We start from the raw sequence: 14,558 nt of genomic DNA, 5'->3' as shown, positions 1-14,558 counted from the left end.
GCTGTTTTAAAGTTTTATAAAACACAGGTAAGTTGAATCAAAGAATGCCATTGGGAAGTTAAAGAAGCCCTGTCAACTGACTTAGATAGCACCATGGTGTAAATACTGGCTCCATCCAAAGTTACTAATGGAGGACATCCCTGAGATCTAACTGGAACGAGTCTTACCAAGCCTGCAGAGGGATGATATGGCCTGTAAATGGCACAATCTTCTGTCGAGGATACATGTCTTTCATGGTAAGAAAAAAATGGACCTGTTTATTCATTTCTTATTATTAATATGTTTTCCTTAGATAAAGGGACCACTGACCTGCTTCTCACTAAATTCCAGATTAGTGGTGGTAGCTTCTGAAAATTACAGAGAATATATCCAGACTACTCGGACAAGAGAGAGACATTCTATACTAAATGGCGTGCTGATATCTAAGAGCCCATTTTCCCCAGATGTATTGTGACCTTTCAGGCTTCCCATTCTGTGACAATTGGTAGGACTCAAGACATCCCATAATGCTACAAATTTCAACCTGCCTGTTGTTCAGCAAAATTCTGTGCATCTGATGTCATTTGATTGTTCCTAATAGTATTGTGATTTATTTTTCATAAAAGCAACACTATGCTCTCATGCCTCAAGAGCAGAGATTAGAACTTTAGTACCAAGGAACATTTTCTTCCAAAAACCAATTTAACTGCCTTTTACTCAGGAAATAAGCCTTTATTTGACACTTCTTTTATATACAAGAGTTGTGCAGAATTTCTTCTCTTGCTTTCAGTGAAGAAGCTCTGCCTTGAGATCACCTGTAAGATACAGTTGTCACCAAAGCAACTTTGATGACAGTTGCTGCATTATTTCACCCAAACTGTCCTTATGTTGAATCAGTATTGCAGAAAAGTGTGAGATATATAATATTTAAGACAGCACATTTTTGTTACTCATAAACGTATACAACATACAGAATTTAGGTCATAGTCATTGGCTCATTCTTTTTAAAAATAAATTTGTATGATTTGTAAATTGTATGTGAAATTTATCTAAACAAGTTTTGATAGTGTTCTCTTTTACTATATTTCAGTATGTTCTTGATATAGAACTACTTTTTTTTGCCATTCCTATTATCCTATAATATATGGTGAACCTTAGCTTGGCTTTCCCTGATTACCATGTCACAAGTAGTGAATTTTGAGTAAGATATGATTTTCTGTTTGTCAAATTAAACATGATATTTTTTCCCATGGTTGCAGCTGCACAACTTCCAATAGTACTAATTATTGTTGGCATCTAGGGACATAGATTCTTCTCAAATTCAGGAACAATGGTGAATTTTACCCAACCTCTGTAAGAAATGTTGAACTTTCCATATTAATAGAAATATATTTTTCCAAAATAAGAGACATACTATTTATATTCTATTAAAAAATGTTCAAACTTGCCTGACATTATGCTGAGAAGTCTGAAATAATGATTGAGAACAATAGATTGGATTTAGGAATTTTAAGGCCTCTGTTGTCTTCAATAAGAAGGAGACTTGTGGGGAGCTGTGGGTATCATTACATAAGATCAATGCAATGGGGCTTCCCTGGTGGCGCAGTGGTTGAGAATCTGCCTGCTAATGCAGGGGACACGGGTTCGAGCCCTGGTCTGGGAGGATCCCGCATGCCGCGGAGCGGCTAGGCCCGTGAGCCACAACTACTGAGCCTGCGCGTCTGGAGCTTGTGCTCTGCAGCAAGAGAGGCTGCGATAGTGAGAGGCCCGCGCACCGCGATGAGGAGTGACCCCCGCTTGCCACAACTAGAGAAAGCCCTCACACAGAAGCGAAGACCCAACACAGCAAAAATAAAGAAATTAATTAATAAACTCCTACCCCCAACATCTAAAAAAAAAAAAAAAAAAAAAAAAAAGATCAATGCAAATTTTGTTATTTCCAGAGGAGAGAAACAATGCTGATGAAAGGACTCTTTTAAGTAACTAGAATTACTACAAGTAGCTGCTTCAATTTATATCAAATGCTGTCATTCATTAAAAGGAGTAATTTTATTGATACGCATATCTATGCATTAAAGTGACTAAAATAGATTCAATATAAGGGACCCTATTCTCTTCAGAAATTGAATGTGAGTTGGTATGGTATAATGTCTGAGCTTGTGGGGTTTGGAATCACATATAACTTGCTCAGTCTGGAGTGTACCATTTACCAGCTTTGCATCCTTGCAAAAGTTGTTTATCCTCCACCCATCATTTTATTATCTCTCTCTGTAGGAATGAAAGTGTACTTAAATCACTGAGATGATGTGAGAATTAAATTTTTAAAGATGTATGAAAAAGTCCTTGTATAATTAATTCACGGTAGAAAGTAAAATGTTTAAATTTGTTCAATAAATTTTAGTAATTTTTATTGTGGCATGGTTGGTACTGTTACAAGAACTATTGAGGTACATAAAGAAGGAGTGCTTATAAGAACGGCAGTGGAGCATGAATTAATGCAGAATTTCAGGATGATAGGTGGCTTTTGAATTCCATTCTAAGTTTGAGATATTACATTCACATTAATGTGTAATATTTATCTAAAAATAGAATTACATGTTAAATTATATGATTATATCAAAGGATGCAACTCATAGCTTTTCCAAAGTGTTCTATTTCCTGAACACTCTGTAATGTATTCATTAGCAAGGTCTTCTTATATCTTTTCTTAGAATAAAGCAAAAGATGTTAAATAATAAGGAGACACATCCCCAATAAAATGTGGAAATCAAAATGGAACGCAGAAGTAAGGGGTTGAACACATTTTCACATAAAATATTCATTATTCTAAGGCAAGTTGCTGCGCCAAAGGGTGACTTTGAGTCCTTTATCCACCTCTCAGCCCCCTGCACATTTTGCTTTGGACAGTTGGCCTTCCCACCTTGTTACATTATGTGCTCTACAAAGGTACCTTCAAGACCCTCCATTCCACATAAATCATCTCCTCTAAGCCCTTTCTCTAAGTGTTTTCTGGAGATGCCACTAAACTCAGTGACAGCACCAGAAGACAGACCTGAAAAATCTTTTCACTTAGGTTAAATTATTGACTAACTTTAAATTTCCTTTAGTTTATCAGGGACATCTCGACCTGTAAGGAGGTATAGACTACTCTCCAATCAACAGCTATAATTCCGTCACATCATCCATTACCAGGGGATGCTGTTCCTTGAGGAGTCTACAGAATCACAGCATTTTCCAGTATTGAAATAACTGAAAGATCACAGTGCCTTCATTTCAACTGTAGAGGTTAAGTAATTTCCCCAAATCTACAACACTAAGTTACGGTGGAATAAAGACCGGATTAAAGGTCTCCAAGTTAAATGATTAACTTGCAATCATTTTCTCTCCAGCAACTCAACTCCTAAACACAATCACACATACATTTGTCAAAATAGCTTTGTCTCAAGCAGAGAGGAATGAATGCTTCTAAAAGGCTCAAACATGTGACACATCACTGACCAGCAGGGAGCTGGCTCACAATAGGGGCCCAGTTAAAATGTTTCAGATGCAGGTGGATCAAACCTCTAAAGCACTAAATTAAAACAATCCTTTTAGTGGAGGAAATTCTAAGTTTCAGAAGAGGACCTTCCTACTGAATCTCTGACCAGTAACTGATGATGCTTCTCATCTGTGATGCTGATTGGTTCTCCAACACTGAGATCACCCAATCCAGGAGCAAATACTGAACTCCTTGGTTGGTATCACTTGGGTGGAGGAGAGTCACATTACCCATTTGAGCGGGGCTTGCCTGCTCCCCTCACACCCTGCTCTCCAGCATGGTGTCCCTGTATTTCTCCGGAGGCTCCTGGATGGCAGCTCTGACAGTGACACTGATGGTGCTGAGCCCGCCCCTGGCCTGGGCCAGGGAGACCCAACGTAAGTGTATACCTTGGATGGGGAGCTATCATAGGGTGTGGGAAGGAAGGTACTTAATTTTGTCACTGTGTCCAGGCCATGTCCCTTAAAAACTGTGATATATTCTTCAGTGACCAGCTATCTTTACCATAGGGATCCCCAATCCTTTCCACAACAAAAGGTGTCTAGATATTTGTCCTCTCTATGAGAGCTGCATCAGGGTCTTCCATATGTATAAGACATTTTTTTTCTCAATTCTCCTCCAATAAAACCTCCCTAGCCTTGCATCCCATTCTTTCATTGTCGTAAGAGGATTTAGAAATAAAGATAATTCCCCATTTGGCACTTCCCTTTATTATGTTGAGTTTTTCCAGGAAAAGGGAAAGCTTCTCTGAGAATTTTATGGGAAATTGCAAGGAATTAGAAAGATCCCTCCTAGAAGATCCTGTGTTATATTCTCAAGAGGATCTGTGATGTTGGCGCCCCTCTCTAATGAGACATGAGAATGTATCAAAGGGCCTTCCCCCATATCTTTTCTTTCTCCTGAACGCCAATGTTTAAAATGCCTGTATCCCTGCCCTGGAGGTTCTCTGACAGAAGTTAGGATTAGTTTTCTCTCTATTTCTCCTGTGGGTAAAACACCCTGGAGCTGAAACAACTCTTAGTAATCCTTAGTACTTGAAATGACTCTTTAGATAAGGAGCATCCATGGGGTGTTCTTTGATGCCTTAAAGAACTTAGGACATCTTCTGAAAACCTGACACAGGTTAGTGTTCACTGTGAATCTATTTTGAACCTTTCTAGATGATTAGTTTCTCCTACATCTCCCCGTTCTTTGGCCTGAGCATATGAGAAGAGATTCAACTAGTAGAGGATAAATGATAGGTTCATTCATTGTGCTGTCTATGTTCTTTAATTAGCCATGTTTGGTTACCTCTCCTTCAAGTTTGTCCCTATTTTTCCCCAGCTATGTCATCAGCATTACTGAAAGTCCCCAACATTTGCACAGACCCCCAGAACTATAATAGATCCATTGGATGAGCTAAAACTTATGAAAATTTCCCTCTTGCTTAAAATCACCTTTTTCTTTCCTGTGAATGCCTCTTAAAACTAGTAGAAGAAGAAAGAGGAAGTTTGTCTGAATTTGTCACAGGAAGTGGAAGGGATATAATGTGTCATCAGAATAAAAGAGTGTTGGAGCTGGAGCCCCTTCTTGCTTTCCAAGATCCTCACAATAACCAATTCCCCAAAGCAGGAGTTCATTCATTTAGACTACAAATGTTTATTTGAGCAGCTATTATATACTGGGCTCTGTCTAGACTCAGAATTCTATATGAATAAAAGCTAGAAAAGTCTCAATTATCATGGAACTTACCTAATGACAGGAGAGAAAGATAACAACCCAATTAACAAAGAAAAACATTTCAAAGAGCAGTAAGTGCTCTGAAAAAAATATATCAGGGCTATGGGACAGAGAAAATGGGATTCACTTGACTTCGGTTCGAGTGGCTAGGGAGGTCTCCCTGAGAAAGTGACCTTTAGTTGAAACATGAGCGATGAGAAGGAGGCAGTTATGTAAAGGATGCAAGGGAACAGGGAAAGAACAAAGTGTGGGAAGATATTTGCTGTGTTTAAGGGACAGAAGAAGGCTAGTGTGGCTGAAACAGAGCAAGCAAGTTAGCACGTGGAATAAAATGAGGTCAGAGAGGAAATCAGGAGCCAAATCATTTTGGCCCTGATGGCTAAGGTAAGATTTCTGAATTTTATTGAAAAAGATATGTGAAGCTACTGAGGGGTTACAAGGAGTGTCAGTTTATGTTTATTAAAAAAACAATTCTAGCTACCATGTGGAGATTGGATTGTATGGATTCATCAGGGAGACCTTTTAGGTTCATGGTAGAATTCTCCAGGGAAGACGTACTTGTGGCCTCATTTAGTGCAGCAGTGACAAAGACAGTAATAAAGAGAAAGGCAACAGATTTGAAATAGATATTTGTATGACTTGTTAATAAATTATATTAGGAAGAGGTAGAAAATTAAGCTTATCCCTCAGGATTTAGTCTTGAATTACTGGAATAAACATAATGGTGCTGCTTATTGAGGTAGAGAAGACTATGGGAGGAAAAAATTTGAGGTGGGTGGTTAGGAATAAAAGTTTTGTTTAAGTTTAAAATGATTTTTTGACATTTATGTGGAGCTGTCAAGAGGCCAATTGAATTTATGAGACTGGAATTCAGGGGGAGACCAGGGCTGGAGACATATATGTTGCAGTCATTGACAACTGTGTTAAATTTCAGGAAAGTAGAAGAGGTTGCACATAAAGAAGGAGTGTGGGAGTGTGTAGTAGAAGGCAAAGAGAGGACCAGGGTCAGTAAGTCAGCAAAGGGGAGTAGGAAGGAGTACCAGTGATAGTGACAAAAACCAAGAGCGTGTGATGCAGAGAGTGAGGGAACTTAGATTATTTTTTCAAGGATGGAGAGAGTGGCGATTTGTGGTGAGTATGACCAAGAGGTGGGTGAAATGAGAAAACATGACAGAGAAGTGAGTACTGGGTATGGTGGACCTGACATTTGCTGTCAGTGGAGTATACAAGACAGGAGCTAGATTGGATCATTTGAGGAGAGAATGGGAGCTGAAGAGCTGAGGAATGGATTACAGATGACTCTTTTGACTAGCTGACCTCAGGGACAGACTGTGCTCTAGCATAAGGGAATCAGCTGGACCTAAAGTGTAAAAATAAGAGCCTGATGAGAAGCTGGGAAAACCTGAGAATCAGACATGTTTAGTTAGTCATCAGCAAGGAAGCATTAGAGTGCCCTTGAATGCCAAGGTTATGCAAAAAACCATTAATTAATACAGCCAGTATTTATTCGTGTCCTAGAATACACCAGTTATTTTACCCTAGGTGGTAATGTTGGAGTAACAAACCAAACAAATCTGGTTTCTGTCAACGTGGAGCCTCATAACATTTTGCAGCTACTCTGTACCAGGCCTATAAATTTCAGTATGTAATTCTTATAACTATCCTATCATATCTGTAGCAGTTAAAAACATATACATCACATGGAAGCAACCTAAGCATCCATCGACAGATGAATGGATAAAGAAGATGTGGCACATATATACAATGGAACATTACTCAGCCATGAAAGAAACGAAACTGAGTTATTTGTAGTGAGGTGGATGGACCTAGAGTCTGTCATACAGAGTGAAATAAGTCAGAAAGAGAAAAACAAATACCGTATGCTAACGCATATATGTGGAATCTAAAAAAAAAATGCTCTTATGAACCTAGGGGCAGGACAAGAATAAAGATGCAGATGTAGAGAATGGACTTGAGGACACAGGGTGGGGGAAGGGTAAGCTGGGACGAAGTGAGAGAGTGGCATGGACATATATACACTACCAAACGTAAAATAGATAGCTAGTGGGAAGCAGCTGCACAGCACAGGGAGATCAGCTCTGTGCTTTGTGACCTAGAGGGGTGGGATAGGGAGGGTGGGAGGGAGACGCAAGAGGGAGGGGATATGGGGGTATATGTATACGTATATCTGATTCACTTTGTTATACAGCAGAGAGTAACACAACATTGTAAAGCAATTATACTCCAATAAAGATGTTAAAATATATATATATATATATATATATATATGGAATCTAAAATTCAAAAAGTTTGAGTTATTTACCCAGTGCCACATTGTTAGTTCTAGAACTTAGATTATATTGTCAGGTCTGAGTATATAGAAATTCCCTTTCTTCTAAGTCAGCATACCCCTTTTGTGTTAGATTTATATATACCACATTATTATATATAAAATGTTCTGCTCTTATTTGCTCAAAATGGTAACTAGTGATTAAATTAATTGAAGACAATGCCAAATGATGATGAAGATATTACTTACTTTAGGAAGTTAAGGAATAGAAAGATCTTGTGAGCTTGCTTTCATAGGGTTATAAAAATTAAAATGTCAATATATTTATTGAGTATTTATTATATGATCAGCACCAGGAAGTGCCACTCTTTAATTTCACACTTAAAAATATACTGTGAGGGGCTTCCCTGGTGGCGCAGTGGTTGAGAGTCCGCCTGCCGATGCAGGGGACACGGGTTCGTGCCCCGGTCCGGGAAGATCCCACATGCCGCGGAGCGGCTGGGCCCATGAGCCATGGCCGCTGAGCCTGCACGTCCGGAGCCTGTGCTGCGCAACGGGAGAGGCCACAACAGTGAGAGGCCCGCGTACCGCAAAAAAGAAAAAATAAAAAAAATAAATGTATATAAAAATATATATATACTGTGAGGGATATACTATCATCAAATCTGTTTTGGAGATCAAGAAAAAAGTCTCATGTATGCTAAAACTGACCTGAGTAGAAGAGCTCATCTTCAAATTCAGAAGTTCTGATTCTACAGCTTGGGACTCTAACCACCATTAGTGGATAGTGGCTTGACTGTGTCTGAATTACTGACAAAATTTCTGATGTTCATATGCACAGTGTGTGTCTTGGGTGTGTGTGTGTGTGTGTGTGTGTGTGTGGAGGGGTGCTGCAAGGGCTGCTAGATCCAATACAAAAGAGACATACCTACTGTATAGCACAGGGAACTCTGCTCAATGTTATGTGGCAGCCTGGATGGGAGGGGCGCTTGGGGGAGAATGGATACATGTATATGTATGGCTGAGTCTCTTTGCTGTGCACCTGAAACTATCACAAATTGTTAATCGGCTATACTCTTATATAAAATAAAAAGTTAAATAAATAAAATAATAAAATAAAAAATAAGATGTAAATGTCTCTTTTTTGTTGTTGACAAAAAAGACATTTACATTCAAAAAAGAGACATTTACAAAAAAAAGAGACATTTACATTCATTCTGCATTTATTAGTTGAAAAGTCCATATGTGTTCACACTTTCTGCAGCCTGCCATGGGCATGTGTTAAAGAATACAAAGAAGAAGTATTAAATATCCTCCTCCTTCTGAGGCTACATTAGCAAGTTGGGCTAAGGTTGCCAAATTAAATACAGGATGCTCAGTTAAATCTGAAGTTCTGATAAACAACAGTGATTTATCAAAATCGAAATTTCACTGGGAATCCTGTATTTTTATTTGCTAAATCTGGCAACCTTAGGTTGGGGACAAGAACTGGACAAACAGTGCTAACCATACAAGCTACAGTGAACAGTAACTTCACACATTTTAATTTTGTAATGTTGTCATGTGTCGATAAGATACTTGAGAATTTCTGAATAGTAAAATAGACCTGGTCTGACCCAGAGTACCCTTCTTTCTTCCATCATTTCTAGGTGATGGTCTCTACTTAAAGTCTGGGGACCTGCTTATTTTTTTGTAAACTGTCTATATGAGAATATCATCTTCTTCTTAGTTTCTCCCCTTCTGAGGAGACTTGACTACAGAAACAAGTTCTACATCTGGCCAAGGGTGGTACTTTGATGCCTACTTGTATTGTTGGAGCTACGAGACAAAGTTAGAAAATGAAATCGTTGAGGCATGAACAGGAATAAGATGTCTGTGGCTGTAATTTACTACTATAGATAAGTAGTGGACCACAGGCAGAGAAGTTAAGAAAAAAGATGATGTGAAGGATAAACTATGACTTTGCAATTGGTTGGCAAGCAAAGAAATAAAAAAGCCTTGGTCCTGAACAAATTAATTTTCCTGGAAAAACATCTCCTCAGTGGGTCCGGATTCTTAAAAAATATAAATTTCAGTGGGACCAAGATTTTCAACAAAGGTAATATCGGCTGCCGCTTGGGGCTGAGGCCTGACTGAGCGGCGGTGTCTCCCGCAGAGAATTTCCTGTACCAGTTTAAGAGCTACTGTTACTTCACCAACGGCACGGAGCGGGTGCGGTTCGTGGAAAGTCACACCTATAACCGGGAGTTCCTACGCTTCGACAGCGACGTGGGCGAGTACCGGGCGGTGACCGAGCTGGGCCGGCCGGACGCCGAGTACTGGAACAGCCAGAAGGACTTCCTGGAGGAGAAACGGGCCAAGCCGGACACGTACTGCAGACACAACTACAGGGTTGGGGAGAGCTTCACGGTGCAGCGGCGAGGTGAGCGCGGGGCTGGGCGGCCAGCGGGCGGGGGCACAGTGCGTGTGAGTGTGTGTTTGAGACAGAGACAGAGAGACACAGAGACGCGGACAGAGGAGACTGCGTTCGGGGGGCGGGGTGTGTGTAGGGCTGTGAGCAAGTACAAGTTAGGCGGGTTCCTGTGAGAGCCTGTTGTCCGGAGACCGTGTGTGATTTTGTCAGTGACTGTGAGAGGGGAGAGAGCGTGTGTGGTGTGGGGAGGCCCGGGAGGGAGGGGAGGTGTGGCGGGAGGGGTGCAGGAGGGAGGCTCCGGGTGTGCTTGGTGGTCCCTGTGGGGGAGGCGAGGGGGAGGGGAGGGGAGGGGAGGAAACCCCGACTGCGGTGGGCGGTTAGAGATGCGGGAGGGACTTCAGGGTGTCTGTGGTTGGGGGAAGGTTTGGGGGAGGAGAGGTGAGGAAAGTGAAAGGATTGGGAGCCTGTGAGGAGAAGAGTCACAGCGCGTTCTGGGCACACACCCTCTTACTCCTGACACCCCGGAAATAAGTGTGCCGCGTCTGTCTGTGTGCAGGAGCACTTCACTGAGGAAAAGGTGTCAGACTAGTTTTTGACAGGTGCGGGCAGGGGAGCCTCTGCGGCTCCTCTGATCTTCCTGAGACTTCTTCTAGGTCTAAATTTTTCGCCTTTTTTTTTTTCTTAGCCTATATATTTTTACATAGTTGAAATGACTGTGTAATCAGCTTTTGAATTATAATTGTGTTAACACACTGATGTTACTATTTTTATAACCCTAATAGTATTCGAGTAGTTACATAATATTTCTTTTTATAAGTGTAACAATTCACCTTACAATCTCCTTTATCAGATCTTGTTTCAAAGATATATAGTGCCAAGTACTCATTTTAAAATTACATTTTTTATTTTAAATTTATATTTCTTTGATTCCTAAAGTTCTTGAATATCTCTCACATATTTATTGGCCCCTTGTTACTGCTCTGTTATTTATTCTCTATTATTTCTGGGGTCCTGGTGTTTTTCTCAGTGATATAGATTCTCTATGCAGCAAAATTAACACTGTTGATATTTGATTCAGCTTTCTCTCCAGTTTGAGGTTTATATTTTGATTCAGTTTATTATTTTCCATGATAGAAATTTAAACATTTTTACTTAATAAAATACACTGCAAACTTGTTAGGAAAGATTTACCATCAATTTTAAACTTACCATTTTAGAGTATTGTAAAAATGTTTTTCACCAAGTTTCTCCATCATTTAAAAAAAATTGTGTTTATTAAGGCTGATATTGTCAGAGATTGTCTCAGGCGCTAAGCACACATATTTAATGAGTCCCAGACCCTTGCCTGAACTTATGTGTCAGCTTAAAAAGAGAGACAATTGATAACAATTCCAGTAGTAAATTCACTTGTTTTGCAAAGGAGAGAGATTGATTAGTAGAGTTTAATTATAAGAAAATTTTTTTTAATTAATGACTTTTCTTCCTTCTTTCCTTCTCCTTCAGGACTCATGGGCTTTTTTGGAATTCGACTCAGAGATAGAGATTCACTTGTGTCTTTCCTTCTTCCTAGGGTAGAACCTTTTCTGAGGTGTTCTAAGGTGTGAGTGCCTGGAGACAGCTTTCCCAGGATTTCATCCTCTGTCTCCACACACACCACACACACACACACACACACACACACACACACCCACCCTGCTGTTTCCTAATTTATCCACACTGCTTTGAATCATATTTTCTTTCAAATTAAACAAGGGCAATAAATAATTCTGATATATTGAAGGCTAAATTCCAGTTATGGTTTTACATACTTCAGGTGCATTAATCCTCACATAACCCTAGGAGGTGAATTAGAATTATTATTCCTTTTTATAGGTGAGAAAGATGAGACACAGAGGAATGGAAAAATTCTCCTGGGATGAATCTGTAAGAGACAGAGCCTGGATTTGAACCCAGGCAACATGGATTCAGAAATGACACTTTTAATTAAATGCCTTGCAAAGAGTTGTAAACACGTCAACAATAAATAACTGCTTCATGCAATGGGAAAAAAAGACACACAAGTATCCTCAGCATCTCTAAAATCTAATGGGTCCATGCGGTAAGGGTTAAATTCAGGATCATGGTACTAACACCTAAAGTTGGGCCACATGGCCACCTTTGAGGGAGACCTGCCCAAGGCTGCAGTCTGGGACTGGAGAGTGGATGCAGAAAGGCAGCCAACCCACGTGACTTACTCTCTCTCCCTCACTTATCCCCTCTACCTTTTTCTCTCCTAGTGGCACCTACAGTGACTGTGTATCCTGCAAAGACACAGCCCCTGCAGCACCACAACCTCCTGGTCTGCTCTGTGAATGGTTTCTATCCAGGCCACATTGAAGTCAGGTGGTTCCGGAACGGCCAGGAAGAGGAGGCGGGGGTGGTCTCCACAGGCCTGATCCCTAATGGAGACTGGACCTTCCAGACCATGGTGATGCTTGAAACAGTCCCTCAGAGTGGAGAGGTCTACACCTGCCATGTGGAGCACCCCAGCCGGACCAGCCCTGTCACAGTGGAATGGAGTGAGAAGCTGTCTGGCCTCATAAGTTCCTCAGCCACCATGGAAGGGGCTTGCTTTCCCCTGAGTGTCAGGTTTCTCCTCTCCCCACAGCATCTGTTCATTTGCTCTATTCTCTCCTATCCTTCAGCTGAGGTTAGGAGGGTAGTCATGTGAATATCCTGTGATAGAAATCCTCTGATATTTATAGATATCCTGTGATAGTTTGTACAAAGACCTGTACCCCCTGAGAAGGCAGTTATGCCTGACAAGCAGAATAGAGGTGTCCCTGTTTCGAGCCTCCCATCTTATCTCAGGTCATGGTCACCTCTTTGGCCCTGGGCACCAGTCCCCTTCTTCAGGCTGGGCTCATACTTCTGACACTGTTGCTCTGAGTTGTTCACTGTGATCTGAGAAGAGGTGTGTCCACTACGATGTAGGGACCTTCCTGACATGAGGGGAGTCCAACCTCAGTTCTGCCTTTTATTAGCTCTGCCACCTTAGACAAGCTACTTAACCTCCTTGAGTTCCTGGCACTTCACCCTTAAGATGTTGAAGTAGTGGCCTTATGTCAAGGCTGTGATATTTAAGTGAGTTTAATTCTCAGTGTGTATCTACTTAGTGTGATTCTTAAATCTCTTTTCCAGAAATGGCCACTTACTCTATTTCTTCCAGGGCAGGCTTTTTTCCCCCATTGTCACAGTTCTGAATCTCAGAGTCTCAATTAGAGAATTAAGAATTGGGGTAAAATATCACTAAAACTAGCTTCTTTTCTCAGGGGCACAGTCTGAATCTGCTCAGAGCAAGAGGATGAGTGGAATCGGAGGCTTTGTTCTGGGTCTGCTCTTCCTTGGGGTGGGGCTGTTCATCTACTTCAGGAATCAGAAAGGTAAGGAGCCTGTTGGCAGCTGAGCCTCCCCACAGACTTTTGGGGGAAGAAATATGACTTTGCTCGGTTAGTTCTCTGTATATCAATGACCCTGTGTAAAGTCTTTCTTTGCTTAGTTGACCTCAAATTTCCTGAAAATCCAGAAATTGACAGTCCATGGTTAGCTACGGTTAAAATATAAGAGGTGATGGCCTGCAGAGATAAGAAAAATGTTAACATGCTTGGAGATTTTGGGTGGAGATCCTGGGACAAATGCAGGAAGAGACACTAAGACTGATGAAGTTATACTGGATTTGTGTGACAGAAGCTTCATAGGTTACCAGCTCTCAGTGTCTGCTCTCCTCCCTGCCCTGTCATCATGTGATTAGGTTGTGGTATAACGGAAACCTGAGGTGGGGGTCGGGGGTTAGGTACATTCTGTTTGGGGACAAATTCATCTCCATATATTTTAAGTATATATCTTCCCTTCTCTCTCCCAGGACACTCTGGACTTCAGCCAACAGGTAATGCTCTTTAACTCTCTTTTAGAGACATACTTAGTCTCCCTAGAACAGATGGTAGAGGTGACAAAACAAGTGACAGAAATAACGGGAAAGACCTTGGATCTGACTTCGGATCAGGCAGTTTCCACTAAAGCTTCTTCTCTCCACTAAACAGAAGGCCTGTGCTCTGAAGTAACTTTGGCTCAGGGAGACTTAAGAATCTGTTTTCCTTCTTAATTCAATACTTTAACATGAGACCCTGAAAGAGGAGAAGAAAACTGCTTGCAGAGTTAGATCTGGAAACAACCCTCTCCTCTGTCTTTTGCAGGACTCCAGAGCTGAAGGGAGGATGGTGACACTCAAGCAAAACCCTTCTGTCCCGGCTTCTTCGCAGCATGAAAATGTTTCCTGCTTCGCTGTAATTCTTCCACAACGATAGTACTTCTCAGATCTAGTTTGCTCTTGGTTGAGTGACCCTGCAGAAAATGTCCTTCTTTTTTTTTTTTTTTTTTTTTTTTTGCAGTACGCTGGCCTCTCACTGCTGTGGCCTCTCCCGTTGCAGAGCACAGGCTCCAGACGCGCAGGCTCAGCAGTCATGGCTCACGGGCCCAGCCGCTCCGAGGCATGTGGGATCTTCCCGGACCAGGGCACGAATCCGTGTCCCCTGCATCGGCAGGCGGACTCTCAACCACTGCGCCACCAGGGAAGCCCGAAA

The 14,558-nt window shown here is 41.3% G+C and overlaps 1 protein-coding gene across 1 annotated transcript; it reads left to right on the top strand.

Annotated features, from left to right (window-relative positions):
- Positions 1-3,791: 3,791 nt before the first annotated feature.
- Positions 3,792-14,185, top strand: LOC132497872 (DLA class II histocompatibility antigen, DR-1 beta chain-like). Its single transcript, XM_060111412.1, has 6 exons — positions 3,792-3,894; positions 9,682-9,948; positions 12,216-12,497; positions 13,251-13,361; positions 13,841-13,864; positions 14,172-14,185. Exons 1-6 carry the CDS (start codon positions 3,795-3,797, stop codon positions 14,183-14,185), a joined length of 798 nt encoding a protein of 265 aa, XP_059967395.1. The 5' UTR covers positions 3,792-3,794.
- Positions 14,186-14,558: the final 373 nt, after the last annotated feature.

Source organism: Mesoplodon densirostris, chromosome 10 (assembly GCF_025265405.1).
Source record: "Mesoplodon densirostris isolate mMesDen1 chromosome 10, mMesDen1 primary haplotype, whole genome shotgun sequence".
In the NCBI taxonomy this organism is placed as follows: domain Eukaryota; kingdom Metazoa; phylum Chordata; class Mammalia; order Artiodactyla; family Ziphiidae; genus Mesoplodon; species Mesoplodon densirostris.
Note: the sequence above shows the minus strand (reverse complement) of the source record. Positions and strands in the feature narration are given on the sequence as shown.

Coding starts and splice junctions, on each gene's coding strand:
- LOC132497872 (XM_060111412.1), top strand. CDS start 3,795: ATGGTGTCCCTGTATTTCTCCGGAGGCTCCTGGATGGCAGCTCTGACA. Junction 3,895..9,681: donor CTGGGCCAGGGAGACCCAAC/GTAAGTGTATAC, acceptor TGTCTCCCGCAG/AGAATTTCCTGTACCAGTTT. Junction 9,949..12,215: donor CTTCACGGTGCAGCGGCGAG/GTGAGCGCGGGG, acceptor TTTCTCTCCTAG/TGGCACCTACAGTGACTGTG.